Source organism: Oncorhynchus keta, chromosome 28 (assembly GCF_023373465.1).
Source record: "Oncorhynchus keta strain PuntledgeMale-10-30-2019 chromosome 28, Oket_V2, whole genome shotgun sequence".
NCBI classification, from domain to species: Eukaryota; Metazoa; Chordata; class Actinopteri; order Salmoniformes; family Salmonidae; genus Oncorhynchus; species Oncorhynchus keta.
Genome location: NC_068448.1, coordinates 21196904 through 21212572, shown reverse-complemented (window position 1 = coordinate 21212572; position 15669 = coordinate 21196904). Strand labels below are relative to the sequence as shown.

General features: G+C 41.2%; 1 protein-coding gene across 1 annotated transcript; it reads left to right on the top strand.

The window, feature by feature from the left end:
- Nucleotides 1-485: 485 nt before the first annotated feature.
- LOC118360799 (tyrosine-protein phosphatase non-receptor type 1-like) lies at nucleotides 486-12976 on the top strand. Its single transcript, XM_035740224.2, has 9 exons — nucleotides 486-744; nucleotides 1689-1779; nucleotides 4661-4761; nucleotides 6614-6712; nucleotides 6940-7077; nucleotides 9550-9759; nucleotides 9947-10108; nucleotides 10418-10578; nucleotides 10686-12976. The coding sequence occupies exons 1-9, from the start codon at nucleotides 688-690 to the stop codon at nucleotides 11005-11007; spliced, it is 1341 nt and encodes a 446-aa protein (XP_035596117.1). The 5' UTR covers nucleotides 486-687; the 3' UTR covers nucleotides 11008-12976.
- The last annotated feature ends 2693 nt before the right edge of the window (nucleotides 12977-15669 follow it).

Below are 15669 nucleotides of genomic sequence, written 5' to 3'. Positions count from 1 at the left end.
GGCATCCTATGACGTTGCCATGTTGAAAGTCACTGAGCTCTTCATTAAGGCCATTCTACTGCCAATGTTTGTTAATGGAGATTGCATGGCTGTGTGCTCGATTTTAATACACCTGTCAACAATGAGTGTGCCTGAAATAGCCAAATCCACTAATTTGACGGGGTGTCCACATACTTTTGTGTATGTATGTATATGGGATAATTTTCAAACTAGTTTTCATTGGGAAGGCAGATATAACGCTATCAAAATCAATCACTTTTGCACGTGAAAACACAGAATCGTACTGATTACTACATGTGCTTAATGTAGCCTAGGCTACCCCACTTTTGTTTTGAGACGATTTTACCCTGGGCTTTGAACGGGGCACCTGGTTCACGCCCAGATTCTAAACCGAATGTAATCACCTTTTACCCGGGGCAAACTCCTCCGTGATAACCCGGTCTATATAATCGAATTCCCTCAAGGACAGTCTCGATGGGGAGGAGCGTAACTGGGGTTGTCACAGCGTGTTTCCGGTAAAACCAGGCCGAGAGAGACTACAATAATCTATGTAGCTAGCTAGCTACTGAAAATAAAGAACCGTATAGACAGAGTTGTCGACTTTGTTCGACAACGTCTCAAATTTGCCAAACCTTTACAAATAGATATCGACTGGTCGTCGGGAAAAGAGGCGGCTGTAGCACGGCAATGGAAGCTGAGTTTGGGGGAATCGATGAACCCGGGAGTTGGAACGCCATTTACCAGGTAATGTTAGGTTCGTCTTGGAAAATCAAGGTGGATTTGAAGTTGCGAGTTCTGTTTGAGTAGGCCAGATTTTAACATTGTGCCTACAACTACTTATTACACGTGTCTCGTGGTTATAAAGTATTATTTCTGGTTTATTTGGTACCAATTTTGATATAGCTAGCTAGGCTACCCTGTTTCGATGTTGTTGTAGTTAACGTACCAACTTCCACGGCGCTGTCGGATGTGTGAAGTCTTCTAGAAAACCTCACTGTTTCGAATGATACATGTGTAACATCAGTAGGCTATAGCGACGGTTGTTACATTTGTAACGTTCACCTGCACGTGTTAGATGCATTGTAGCAGATTAGTGTTGTCACATTGACACTGTCATTGATAACTAAATGCGGACAGATTCCACCCTACTTGTTCCATGCCACAATTCAGACATAATCATGCATGTTACTAGAAAAAGGGGCAAACCACAATTGCATTCACATTTGATTAACGATCTATTTAACACACACTATTAGACTACTCTGGATTATAGACAAGGCCTGAAGGTGGCTGTGACCAAATGTGTCATATCTGCGTTTGAGGTGATGGTGGACAATTATTTAGTGTCAGCATAATTTGTCAAACTGCGAACAAATGTGGTTCAGGAAAATATCCTTGACTGCATATTTACTGTAGATATCCCAAGTATCCTGTTACTGTGTTTAAAGAAAGACCCTACTTTTAGGACATGGTATGTGCACCTCCAGAAACAATGGATAAGCACAACATAAGTCTGCACCATAGTACATTCTCCTTAAGACTCTGTTAGGGTTGAAACTGGTTGTAATAGACAGAGCACCATTGGGAGAATACCAGTGAGCAAACAACCATAGGAACTACCATTTGCCTCCCAAAACAAATAAAACTCAAGTTAAGAAATGTAAGTAAATGTATTGTTTTGCTCACAGGAAATCCGTCAGCAATCAAGTGAGCTGCCCTGCAAACTTGCTAAATTACCTGAAAACAAAACTCGGAATCGCTACAGAGATGTCAGCCCATGTAAGTTTTGTGATTTTGATGCCATCTAGTTCAGGGATGGGCAACTTTGATGGGGTGAGGTCCACAAAAAGAGACAATTTAGCAATTTTACAGATTATTTCCTGCAATTCTATACATTTTGCCATAGGCTGGAGAGAAATGCTTTCTGAAAGTATTGACACCCCTTTTTGGTTTACTACTTGAATTTTAAATTGATACATTTTTTTATTGTCACTGGCCTACATACACAATACCCCATGTCAAAGTGGAATTATGTTCATAATGAGTAGCTGAAATGTCAACAAGTATTCATCCCTTTGTTATGGCAAGCCTAAATAAGTAGAGTACAAATGTGCTTAATAAGTTGCATGGTCTCACCCTGTGTGCAATAAGTGTTTAACATGATTTTTGAATGGCTACCTCATCTCTGTATCCCACACATACTTATCTGTAAGGTCCCTCAGTTGAGCAGTGAATTTCTAAAACCGATTCAGCCACAAATTCCAGGGAGCTTTTCCAATGCCTCGCAAAGAAGGATGTCTTTTGGTAGATGGGTAAAAAGAAGAAATTGAATATCCATTTGAGCATGGTGAAGTTATAAATTGCACTTTGGATGATGTATCAATACACCCAGTCACTACAAAGATGGACGTCCTTCCTAACTCCATTACCATGCCAATGGTGAGTTTAAAAAGTTTTGTTTATTGGCTGTCCTAGGAGAAATCTGAGGATGGATCAACATTAATTGCTCCACAATACTAACTTCATTGACAGTGAAAAGGAAAACGTTACAGAATAAAAATATTCAAAATCATGCATCCTGTTTGCAATAAGGCACTAAAGTAATACTGCGAAAACATTACTTTATCCTTAACACAAAACATTGAGTACCTCTTCATATCTTCAAGAAAGTGGGTGGCTGCATCAATTCGTGCATGCTTGTCTTCAGCAAGGACTGGGGAGGCAAAATCCTAGAGGAAAACCTGGTGTTCTGCTTTCTGACAGCCACTTAAAGACATTCACCTTTTTAGCAGGACAATAACCTAAAACAAGGCCAAATATACTAAACATTAGGAACACCTTCCTAATATTAAGTAGCACCCCCACTCCAGCCTTAATTTGTCGTGGCATGGACTCTACAAGGTGTCAAGCACAGGGATGTTGACTTCAACTTGCCACAGTTGGCAAGTTGGCTGGATGTCCTGGTGGACCATTTTTGATACACACAGGAAATGGTTGAGCGTTATACAAAACACAGAGGTGCAGTTCTTGACACAAACTGGTATGCCTGGCACATACTACCATAGCCCATTCGAAGGTACTTACATTTTCTGTCTTGCTCATTTACCCTCTGAGACCCATAATCCATGTTTCAAGGCTTAAAAATCCTTTAACCTGTCTCCTCCCCATCATCCACACTGATTTGAAGTGTATTTAAAAATGACATCAATAAGGGATCATAGCTTTCACTTGATCTGTCTGTCATGGAAAGAGCAGGTGTTCTTAATGTATTGTATACTCGGCGTACACTATTAATTGCTTACCAAGATGACGTTGAATGTGGCCGAGTTAGATTTTCATGGCAATATAAGTCAAAACTATGACAAGACTTAAATGTCTGTCTAGCAATAATCAACAACCACCTTGACAGAGTCTGAAGAATTTTTAAATAATTCAGAAAGTATTGTACACTCCAGGTGTGCAAAGCTCTGACTTACCCAGAAAGATTGAGCTGTAATCGCTGCCAAAGGTGTGTTGACTCACAGGGGGAAAACTTATATAATCAAAATATACTAGTGTTTTATTTTAAACAAATGTTAGAATCTTTCTTCCACTTTGACAGTATTTTGTGTGGATCGATGACACAAAAAAAACATTTTAATCCCACTTTGTAACAACTACATGTGGGAAAAATAAAGGTATGAATATGATGTCTGTGATTGACAAATCTATAGGGTCCCCACGGTTGGTAATTCGGCCATGATTACTACAAGTTTAGATAGCTGGCCGCTCAACGAATTTACCAATAAAAAATCATATATAAATAATGCTAGCTTCTGATGCACAACCAAATTTCAAAACATCCCTTAGTTTTTTCTACTATTCTAACTCACAACAATAATTTGAGACCCCGACTGAGTTCCCCCAATTTTTGGGGGGAGGGAAATTAATCCATGGGCCTACAAAGGGGGCTCTAGTTAGACTGAGCTGCTGCAATTCCTCGGTCTAGGTATACAGAAGCATAAGATAAGATGACAAATTTACAATAACAGGCTCAAACATTGGCTATAGTTGACGCTCTATGCAGGATAGCCTTTCTTGTATTTGGGTGCTACATACTGTGACTGAACCCGTGTTAAGCTGTAGTCTAAAACATCTCATGTATGGCAACGGATGGATCTTTCAAGGTCCGATGCCTCACAAGTAGTTAAACAGTTCAAGCTTTTACAGTTGTCATGTCTTTTTTTAGTCTTCCGTCATGTTAACTAGACACAGCAAAGCTGTTGTGGTTTCCTCTTTACACAGAGATGCAAAAAGTTCACCTAAACCCTATGGGACAGATTGGTCACATGTCAACTAGTGTGTCAATATTTTTTGTTTCCTGATTTGATGTGAAGTGAACATCAGACATTCAAAATACTTGAAGTATTTACTTTAGTACCATTCCAGCTCTCTTGATTTAGATGAGGAGAAATGGCCTAGATAGTATTTCCTGTTTAGTTGAGTGGATTAGAATAGAAGAGAAGAAATAAACACTGCTGTGTTTGTCAGATTGACCCTGTTGTATGCACTGTACAGCTGCACCAAAGTTCTTGTGTTTAGAGATGAAATCCTAAGTCCCTTGGGATATTGCAAAGTTGAAAGTGTTTTCTTTTCATCAGCCTTCTTTCATTATCTGCAGTTGACCACAGCAGAATCCGCCTGCAACTGGGTACGAACGACTACATTAACGCAAGCCTAATTTCTGTTGAAGAGGCACGGAGAAGCTACATTCTTACTCAGGTTTGTACTTTGGTTTTTGTACTCTGGCTAAGAAGGGAGTATTGGGAATAAATTGTCTAGATGGCAAGCAATTACAGCAATTTTACTACGTTCAGAATGTCAGTTGCACAAGGGCATCTCCGATATAAAAAATGTTTTAAATCATCCTATCCTGGAAATATTTTATTACACTTATTATTATTATCACATTGATTTTAAAAAAAAAACTTTTTAGGGATAGGGGACAGTATTTGGAAGTTTGGATGAATGAGGTGCCCAAAGTAAACTGCCTGTTACTCAGGCCAAGAAGCTAAGATAAGCATATAATTAGTGGTAGAAAAATTAATTATTGGTTAGTAATAATTATAACAGAACTGATGTAGTATTGAAAATAGGAAAACACTCTAAAGTTTCCAAAACGGTTAAAATAATGTCTGCCATAAAGCTTCTTTTTTTACAGAACTGATGTAGCAGGTGAAAACCCAAGGATAAACAGTGTTTCAAGGTTTTTTTTTTTTTTTGATGTTGGAGGTGACACTGTTTAAAATGCATGGTGTTCTTTAAGTTTTCAGAACCATGACTTTTTCCACATTTTGTTACAGCTCTATTCTAAAATGGCAAAAAAAAATCCCCCTCATCAGTCTACACCCAATACCCAATAATGACAAAGTGAAAACAGGTTTTTAGACATTTTTGCAAATGTATAAAACATAAACAGATGCCATATTTACGTAAGTATTCAGACCCTTTGCTATGAGACTCGAAATTGAGCTCAGGTGCATCCGGTTTCCATTGAGCATCCTTGAAATGTTTCTACAACTTGATTGGAGTCCACCTGCGGTAAATTCAATTGATTGGACATGATTTGGGAAGACCCACACACCTGTCTATATAAGGTCCCACAGTTGACAGTGCATGTCAGAGCAAAAACCAAGCCATGGGGTCGAGGGGAATTGTCCGTAGAGCTCAGAGACAAGATTGTGTCGAGGCACAGATCTGGGGAAGGGTACCAAAAAATGTGCATCATTGAAGGTCCCCAAGAACACAGTGGCCTCCATCATTCTTAAATGGAAGAAGTTTGAAACCACCAAGACTCTTCCTAGAGCTGGCAGCCTGGCCAAATTGAGCAATTGGGGGAGAAGGGCCTTGGTCAGGGAGGTGACCAAGAACCCAATGTTCACTCTGAAGAGCTCCGGCGTTCCCAGCTGACCTGACAGAGCTTGAGTGGATCTGCAAGGAGGAATGGGAGAAACTCCCCAAATACAGGTGTGCCAAGCTTGTAGCGTCATACCGAAGACTCGAGGCTGTAGTCGCTGCCAAAGGGGCTTCAACATAGTACATAGAGTAAAGAGTCTGAATATTTATGTGATATTTCAGGTGATGTTATTTATTTTTGTAAAAATGATTTTAATAAATTTGCAAACATTTTATAAAAAACATTTTTTGCTTTGTCATTATGGGTTATTGTGTGTTGATTGAGGGGAATAAATAATATATAATAATAATAATAATAATATATGCCATTTAGCAGACGCTTTTATCCAAAGCGACTTACAGTCATGTGTGCATACATTCTACATATGGGTGGTCCCGGGACTCGAACCCACTACCCTGGCGTTACAAGCGCCATGCTACATTTTAGAATGAGGTTGTAACTCAACAAAATGTGGAACAAGTCAAGGGGTCTGAATACTTTCCAACTGCACTGTATATCAAAAGTTTCTAACACTTAATTTTATTTTAAACTGACATGTTCCTAGGACTAGTGTAGCCTGCCTGTCGCATGCATTTACAGTGGGTGTGTTTTTAACTGCCTGATAGACGTTTTTTTTTTAAATGGATAAGATGCTAAACATTACCTCTTCCTCCAAAGGGGCCCCTTCCAAACACATGTGGTCACTTCTGGGAGATGGTGTGGGAGCAGAGGACCATGGGAGTGGTGATGCTGAACCGTGTCATAGAGAAAGGATCTGTGAGTATTACCATAATTAGTAGTATTTAAAAATATATATATATATATATATATATATATATAATTATATGAGCTCCCTTTAACCACTATGGACCTCCAGTTGCAAAGTACTGCTCTGTTTTTGGTATAACAGGGGCTTGTTCACCCAAAATATCAATATTGTACTTATTCAATGTAAACATCCCAGTAAAATGTATGCAGTTATGACATTTCTGACTATTTTTCAGGTGAAGTGTGCCCAGTACTGGCCGCCTAGAGAGGTGAGGGAGGCGGTTTTTGAAGACACAAATTTCAAGCTAACGCTTGTTTCAGAAGACATCAAATCCTACTACACTGTCCGTCAGCTGGAGCTAGAAAATCTGTCGGTAAGATTCCTTTTTGTTCATTGTGTAATCTTCTGTTCTTCTCTTACCATCCTATTATAATCTTAAATTAGGTACTAAGGCATAAAATGTACACTTCCTGGTACAGTGCCCGATTTACTGATCTACACTATATATACAGAAGTATGTGAACACACTATCAAATTAGTGGATTCAGCTATTTCATCCTCACCCGTTGCTGACAGGTGTATAAAATCTAGCACACAGTCATGCAATCTACGTAGATAAACATTGGCAGTAGAATGGCTTTACTGAAGTGCTGTGGCTTTCAACATGGTACCATCATAGTATGTCAGTTTGTCAAATTTCTGCCCTGCTAGAGCTGCCCTGTCAACTGTAAGTGCTTTTATTTTGAGGTGTAAACGTTTAGGAGCAACAACTGCTCAGATGCAAAGTGGTCGGACACAAGCTCACAGAATGGGACCGCCGAGTGCTGAAGCCCGTAAAATCGTCTGTCCTCAGTTAAAACGCTCACTACCGAGTTCCAAACTGCCTCTAGAAGCAACGTCAGCGCAAGAACTGTTTGTCTGGAGCTTCATGAAATGGATTTCCATGGCCGAGCAGTCGCACACAAGCATAAGATAACCATGCACAATGCCAAGCGTCAGCTGGAGTGGCGTAAATCTTGCTGCCATTGGACTCTGGAGAAGTGGAAACACATTCTCTGTAGTGATGAATAACTCCCTATCTGGCAGTCCGATGGACAAATCTGGGTTTAGCGGATGCCAGGAGAACGCTACCTGCCCAGTGCCAACTGAAGTTTGGTAGAGGAATAATGGTCTGGGGCTGTTTTACATGGTTTGGACTAAGCCCCTTAGTTCCAGTGAAGGGAGATCTTAAAGCTACAGCATACAATGACATTCTAGATGGTTCTGTGCTTCCAACTTTGGGGCAACAGTTTGGGGGAAGGCCCTTTCCTGTTTCAGCATGAACATGCACAAAGCGAGGTCCATACAGCAATGTTTTGTTGATCGGACCTCAACCCCCTCGAACACCTTTGGGATGAATTGGAATGCCAACTGTGAGCCAGGCTTAATCGCCCAACATCAGTGCCCCACCTCATTAATGCTCTTGTGGCTGAATGGACGCAAGTCCCTGCAGCAATGTTCCAACATCTAGTGGAAAGCCTTCCCAGGAGTGGAGGCTGCTGTCTCCACACACGGGTGTCCACATACTTTTGATCATGTAGTGTATATATATTATTTTTAACCTTTATTTTACTAGGCAAGTCAGTTAAGAACAAATTCTTATTTTCAATGACGGCCTAGGAACAGTGGGTTAGCTGCCTTAAGTGATAATTCCCGAGAAGCCGGTGTTTGGAGGATATATTGGCATGGGTGTTTGTCTCGGGTCGGCAAACCATGCCAATATATCCTCCATACACTGGCTACGGGTTACCACCATATTCATATAATTTGACATTTTCATTACATTCTATTTTGATAAATTTATTCATCCTATTTCATCCTTCCACAAGATACAGTCCTGAAACAAATCATTTAGGTTGCCAGAGATGCGACGCAGCTGTTTAATCTTTTGTTCGTTCTAAATGTTCCGCTGCCATGCTGGCCGGCAGCGTACTTATTCTTGGCCATGTTCTGTATAATCTTCACCCGGCACAGCCAGAAGAGGACTGGCCACCCCTCAGCCTGGTTCCTCTCTAGGTTTCTTCCTAGGTTTTGGCCTTTCTAGGGAGTTGTTCCTAGCCACCGTGCTTCTACACCTGCATTGCTTGCTGTTTGGGGTTTGCGGCTGGGTTTCAAATCTTTGCATTTGGTTTTCAACAGCAAAGATTTGTATAAACCTGGCTGTCTCTGACATTTGAAACATTGACATTTAATCTCCAGCTGTCCCTTAGTAATGAACGTGTCGGGATGTCAATAGAAAAACCAGTCAAACAAAACAAAATGCAGCTAGTTTGCAGTCTTTCCAGCTTCAGTTTGAGATTGCGTGAATCTGCATTTTTATGGATATACAAAGAAACGGGAGTTAATGTTTAGATGCTTTTTACAGTAGATCGAGTTTATAAATTGCCTGTCAGGGTTGATGAGACACTGGATTGAACAGTGAATAGGCATTTCAATGTCATAAGGTTTGCCGGTGGTAACCAGTAAGCATCCAGGATTAGACCCACCTGTTGTATAAATACCCACATTCATTGTAAGAGGACTGTACTTGTTTATTATCATTACTATCAGCAGAGATCCAGGCTATTCCTAGAAATCGTCCACACTGCTTTGAAGCAGCTTCGGTGGGTGTTTGATATCCTTCTACAAGCAACTGAACTCAGGACTATCATGTTCCAAAGTAATTTATAACATGATTCTTTGACTCTTGTCTGAGATTCCTATAAAGATTTTCTTATGTTCATACTGGTGGTGGTGGTGGCAATACAGTAATTGATATGTCTGCTCCATTTTATACTTAGTGGGTTCATTTGTCCCTCTTCTACAGACTCGGGAAACTAGAGAGATCCTACATTTTCACTACACCACCTGGCCTGACTTTGGTGTGCCCGAATCTCCAGCCTCCTTCCTTAACTTCCTGTTCAAGGTGCGGGAGTCTGGGTGCCTCAACTCTGACCAGGGGCCTGTGGTGGTGCACTGCAGCGCAGGCATTGGACGCTCGGGAACCTTCTGTCTTGTCGACACTTGCCTGTTACTGGTCAGTACTGCACTGGGAATCTCATTCGAAATGTAAAACTTTATTCCTCCCACAAGCCGAAATTATGCAAATGTGGTATTGAGTTGTGCAAACATGCATTTCCAATGGCTTTATGAAGAATCATGACTTCATGTCAAGTAATTGTCAGTTTACCTAATGAAACTTGCTGTGAAATATCTGTTTGCAGATGTCCATGCGCAAGGACCCGTCATCTGTGCACATTCGTGACGTACTGCTGGAGATGCGACGATATCGGATGGGCCTGATTCAAACACCCGACCAACTCAGATTTTCCTACCTCGCTGTTATTGAAGGTGCCAGGTGCATCATGGGAGATGCATCATTGCAGGTAAGTTGAATCCATCTTTTAGTTGCTGCCATGAACCAAAGTGCTATAGTAGGTCATGCAAGCACATACAAATTGGGTCTCGGGTGTCTGTAAAATGTGTTTGCCTTTTTGTATATATTTTCAGGAACTGGTTAGCCACAAAGTTCTTATACTTGTCCTCTAATGAATAATTTAAAGTCGGCCAATTGGGTGTTTTTATTTGGGAAGCTCGAACTAGATACAGATGTCTCATGTATGGAGAAAGGTCATCTTCTCTGTAAAGCCTTTTAATGTTTAAATAATACCCACATCAATCCATAAATGTTTAAGGAGTCGTGGAAAGAGCTCTCCAACGAAGAGGACGTTCCTCCAGAGTTCACACCTCCCCTGCCCCGCCCCCGTCCTCCAGGTCTATCTGTCAACGGCACGGTTGAACCCATCTCATTTTTTCCTGAGATTGTTGTTGCCCAGAACGATTCCCACACTCGCAGGTAAATAAGACCCGCTCAATTAGATTTTTAGCAGTCTAGACTTCATACACGCAATATTCAGTGTCACTCTTTATCCTTCTACCCCTGGAATATCTCTCCCATTGCAGTGCCCCACCAGAGACTGAACTGCGATGGAGGGGCAGTGGTGAAGGTGCTACCGCCCAGTCGCAGTCTTCCACTGTATCCAGTGATCAACCTGATGGCCAGGCGGGAAGCAAAGAACCAGCTCCCAAAGCTCCTACGAAACCCCACCGGCTGCATGAGCCAGAAAAACAGCAGGGGCTGAACCAGGACCAGGCAGCTGAGCAGGCAGCAGGAGATGATAGCCCTGAGGCTCTAGGGGCCTGGAACCCCCTGCTGGCCAATGTTTGCCTCTGCACTGCCCTGGCCCTGGGTGCTTATGTCTGTTACCGGGCCTGTTTCCACTGATCTCCTCTACCCTCCTCCCTCTCTTGCTCCTCCCTTTCTCTTGTCTGTTTTTTTTGCAGGGTGAACTAGGCTGGCCAGCCGGCCCTCTCTGCCTATGGTTTTACTCTGCTGGCTGGGCAAGTGGATTGTTTGGACTTCAGAGAATCTATTGATTCAGACTCACTCGTTTTCTTTACAAATGCGGAGCAGGGGTGTGGGGGGAAGGGACTGCCTCTTTTTCCTCGTCACCCACCATAGCTCTCATATGAACTGTCAGTTTGGACGCTCAGGGTCTCAATTTTCAGGTATCACATCCCAAATACGTGTTTATTTTCAAAACAAATGAGTAAACAAATGTTTCTTTCTAACCGTCAGTAAATTCAGGTGTTTGTTCCTGTGTTCTGTGAGCTGAATAGTCTACTAGTAGTCTACCCTACCGGGACACACGCACCTTCTATTCAGTTACCAAATAACACGCAAATGTGTTATTCTGTTTCAGCCTTTGCAAAAAAATGTCTGTTGGCTATTCACCTTTCTCTCCCAAATAGTCCTTTCCTTTGCAGTTCTTTACAATTGTTCTGGAGGAGTTACAGTGCTTGGTTTGTGGCAACCCTGCAGTGTGAACGTAATGAATTGCTGCAGAGATGTTAGTGAAAAGAAAAGACAAACTTGAGATGATGGGGCAGTAATATACCCAGGAGTAAGCTGAGGCTAAGTGGTGGCCACCATCCGAGGGAGACACTGCACTCCTCTCCTTCCACTGGATGAGGGGTGCATTCAGTGGGTTATTTACAGGCCATAGGAGAGCTCCCTACCACTTCCCTGTTTAGGGTCTTTTGGCTAAAGCTACAGGAGGCACACTGTGTGTGTGCGCAAGTGTTAAGTGTTATCTGGGCTTTCTACTGATGCATGATTTCCATCTGCTGTCTTAGTGGGAAACATCACAAGCTAATAATAAGTTATATTTTAAATATATTCTAGATTGTTTCCTGGTTCTTGACCCTGACCCCCACCACATATTAATTTCAAACTTTACATTTAAACAGTGTCTCGTTGATGATGTGCTTTGAATGGAAGTGCTGCACGCATGTATTGAGCTGTTATTTTTTTTGCATAGTTTGAGGTTTTGCGTTCACATTTTAGCCCATTTTCCAAAAATTTACAAATGTCATTTTTATGTATTTTGGCTAAAGTCTGCTATAAAGGAGTCTCCAATGATTTTGCAACATTTGTTTAACCCATTAGATATTCAGGGATGGTGACTTCTAGCAGTCCCCACTGGATGAACAATGCAGAGGCTTTTTCATACTAAAGAAACAAACTGGGTGAAATGCATCAGGTGAGCATTGCATCTGAACACAGGAGGTTGCATTAAAATGCCAGCTCAGCATACTGTATGGAGATACAGGCAGCAGCTAACCCTCTCCCTTAGCTAGCAATACAAATTACCATCAGCCTTTATTTTCCCAGCCTCTGAAACATAAAACCCATTCTGCCTGTCTGGACAGGGAGCCTGCGATCTCAAACCAACTTACAAACACCAGCACAGGGATTAAAACACTGTAATGATGATCAGTTATGGCCTGGGCTGTCAGTTTTAGTTAACTTTTTTCCACAAAGATGTCCTGCACTTGTGAATTAACACGTTTTTCATGAGATTAGTTCAGCTACTAGCATTCAGTTTACCTTAGTGACTCAAAAAGAACTATGTATATCCTGAGTCAAATGGCTGTACCTTTTCTCTGGAATGTATGATGTCCTACCCATGGACATGCTCTCTTGATACTTTAAGAAGTTATTTAGATCAGATTTTAGTCTGACTTTTAAAAAAATGCATTTACAAGTAATGATGAACTCACAGTACCTACCTGGGCAGCTTTGTGTTTGCCCAGATGTTCCTGTTTTTCTGTACTTATGCTCACCAACCTTTTTGTTTTTTATTATTTACATCCATTGTATTCCTTTTTTAAAATAAAAACAAATCTGCTGATTTTTGTTCTGCTTTTTGGATCTGAGTCATGTTTTAAGATTTTATTTTCATACAGAATTATAAACAAAGGCTGTGGTAATAGTCATGTCAGATTTGTTTTTTGACCTGAAGAACCATGACGTCATGATTTGACCTCATATTTTTCCGAGTTTCCAGTTTTCTTGAACGCACCATCAATCTTTTGTATGAGACTGAATGATCATTTGTCACTAATGAAAAGAGCATTACAATAGTTGGTTTCAAGACAACTGAACTCGGAAAAATAGAAGGTCAAATTATGACGTCAGTGATCTTCAGGTCACTAAATCGTAGCTGGAATTCAGGTTTGGATGACCGTTACAAATTATTTTCCCAGTTGTTTTGAACGTGACAAATGTCCCACCTCAAAATGGTAATTGAAGCTAGGCTCAGCCATGCCAGTCATACAAAGGGAGCAGATTGCGTGTAACATCTTCTGTGCGTCTCAGACATCGCTGAGCTGCTGCTTCTCCCATGAAGGCCCCGATGGAACCCTCTGTACCCTAGACGTTAATTAAGCAGCTGAATCCGTAGCATATGAAGTGTCCAGGGTATGTATGACCTGTTGCATGACATTTGTGAACTATTTCTGACTTAAACTGCTCATGTATTTGTCTCATGCTTCGTAAAGAACTGATGTAGATATAAAATAGGGTACATAGTCAATCTGTCTGCAGTGGCCGTACATCACTTACTGAGGTGCCGGTGCGGCCTCCACAGAATTCAGTCAAGAATTTTTTTTATTTTTTATATACATTACCTCCGGCCCTCACCTACTGTCAACCAATCATGTCATTGCGGAGCTATATGGAGATCTCGGCATTGTGAAATTTGAGAGGCGCACGGCAATGCAGTATTGAGTTTGAGTTGGCTTCTGCAGACTCCGCGATTGCGTCACATCCACGATACGAAGCCTCTGATTACATTTCAGATCAAGCGTAAATGGGCTTTAACAGTGAAACGCTGGCCGCTGCAGACTCCGCGATTACGTCACATCCGTGATACCAAGCCTCTGATTACATTTTCAGATCAAGCGTAAGTTGGCTTTATCAGTGAAACGCTTACTTGTGGGTCATTTTCTAGCAATGCAGAATTAAAGAACTTGACAATTGACATGTAAAGCTGACCTGACAAAATATATTCAATTTTCAATGACAAATGTTCTAATTGTATTTCTATTATTTCACCGTGATGAACTTGGTAGGCGGTGTCTGTATTGCATACTGTGCAAGACCAGTGTTTTTAAGTTGCCACAAGGGGGCTCTTCAGAACACACAAACAGCTCAGGTTTCAACATAAGCATACAAGTCAAGAGGTTTCTTTGTGTCATCATACAACTTTATGACTCACATACCTGGACACATAGTGTACAGTATAACCCATACTTTCCTATTTTCTGTACCTACTCATCAATAATTATCTGTCTGTATCCATATATGTATCCTTTTTTGAACCACTGTTATGGATCTGACTCATGTTCAGAATCTTATTCTCAGGCTGAACTCTGAACAGATAACATTGTGTCAATTCGTTTTTTTGTTGTATTTTTCCCTTTCTCCATTAGGATACATATTGGCAAAGCTATTTTATTTGTACAAGGATACATCTACAATTAGTAGATTTAATTAAATTGGCTTTTCAAATCAAAGGTTATTTGTCATGTGCTTCATAAACAGGCTAACCGGGAAATGCTTACTTGCGGACCCTTCCCAACAATGCAGAGAGAAAGGAAATAGAGAAGTAATAGCACGTAATAATAACTACACAGTGAGTAACGATAACTTGGCTATATACATGGGGTATCAGTTCCGAGTCGATGTGCTGGGGTACGAAGTAATTGAGGTAGATATGTACTGTACATATAACTAGGAATAAAGTGACTAGGCAACAGGATAGATAAACAGTAGCAGCTATGTATGTGATTTCACAAAAAGGTTTGTGCAAAAAATAATCACTGCAGATATTCTGGGTAGCTATTTGGTTAACTATTTAACTGACTATTTAGCAGTCTTATGGCTCCGGGGTAGAAGCTGTTTAGCGTCCTGTTGGTTCCAGACTTGGTGCATCAGTACCGCTTGCCATGCGGTAGCAGAGAAAACAGTCTATGACTTAGGTGGCTGGAGTTTTAAAACATTTTTAGGTCCTTCCTCTGACACCTCCTGGCATAGAGGTCCTCAATGGCAGGGAGCTCGGCCCCAGTGATGTACTGAGCCATACACACTACCCTCTGTATCGCCTTGCGGTCGGATGCTAAGCAATTGCCAAACCAAGTGGTGATGCAACCAGTCAAGATGCTCTCAAAGGTGCAGCTGTAAAAAGAAATTGAGGATCTAAGGGCCCATGACAAATCTTTTCAGCCTCCTGAGGGGAATACTTTTAAAGTATTCACAGAAATAAATATAATGGTTATCCCTGCTTCAATATTGTATTAGGTCCAGAGTACCCTTACTTAGAAAACAAATGGTACTATGTCCGCATGTAAAGTAACATTATACGCATTATCATGACAGCAGTAACATTGCCACACTACCACTCACTACCTTATGCCATATCACAGGAATACAACTAAGCAGTGAGTAATAGCAGCACTCCCAAACCACACGGCTCTGCTGACGTCAAGGAACAGGATGGAACAGGCTGCACCGATCGGCATTGGGAAAAGTACTACCAAGGTG

Bases quoted from the DNA above. Each gene is read 5' to 3' on its own strand.
- LOC118360799 (XM_035740224.2), top strand. From the start codon at position 688: ATGGAAGCTGAGTTTGGGGGAATCGATGAACCCGGGAGTTGGAACGCC. The intron at 4,762-6,613 runs GTTTGTACTTTG...CTTCCTCCAAAG, and splicing joins GAAGCTACATTCTTACTCAG to GGGCCCCTTCCAAACACATG. The intron at 9,760-9,946 runs GTCAGTACTGCA...ATCTGTTTGCAG, and splicing joins TCGACACTTGCCTGTTACTG to ATGTCCATGCGCAAGGACCC.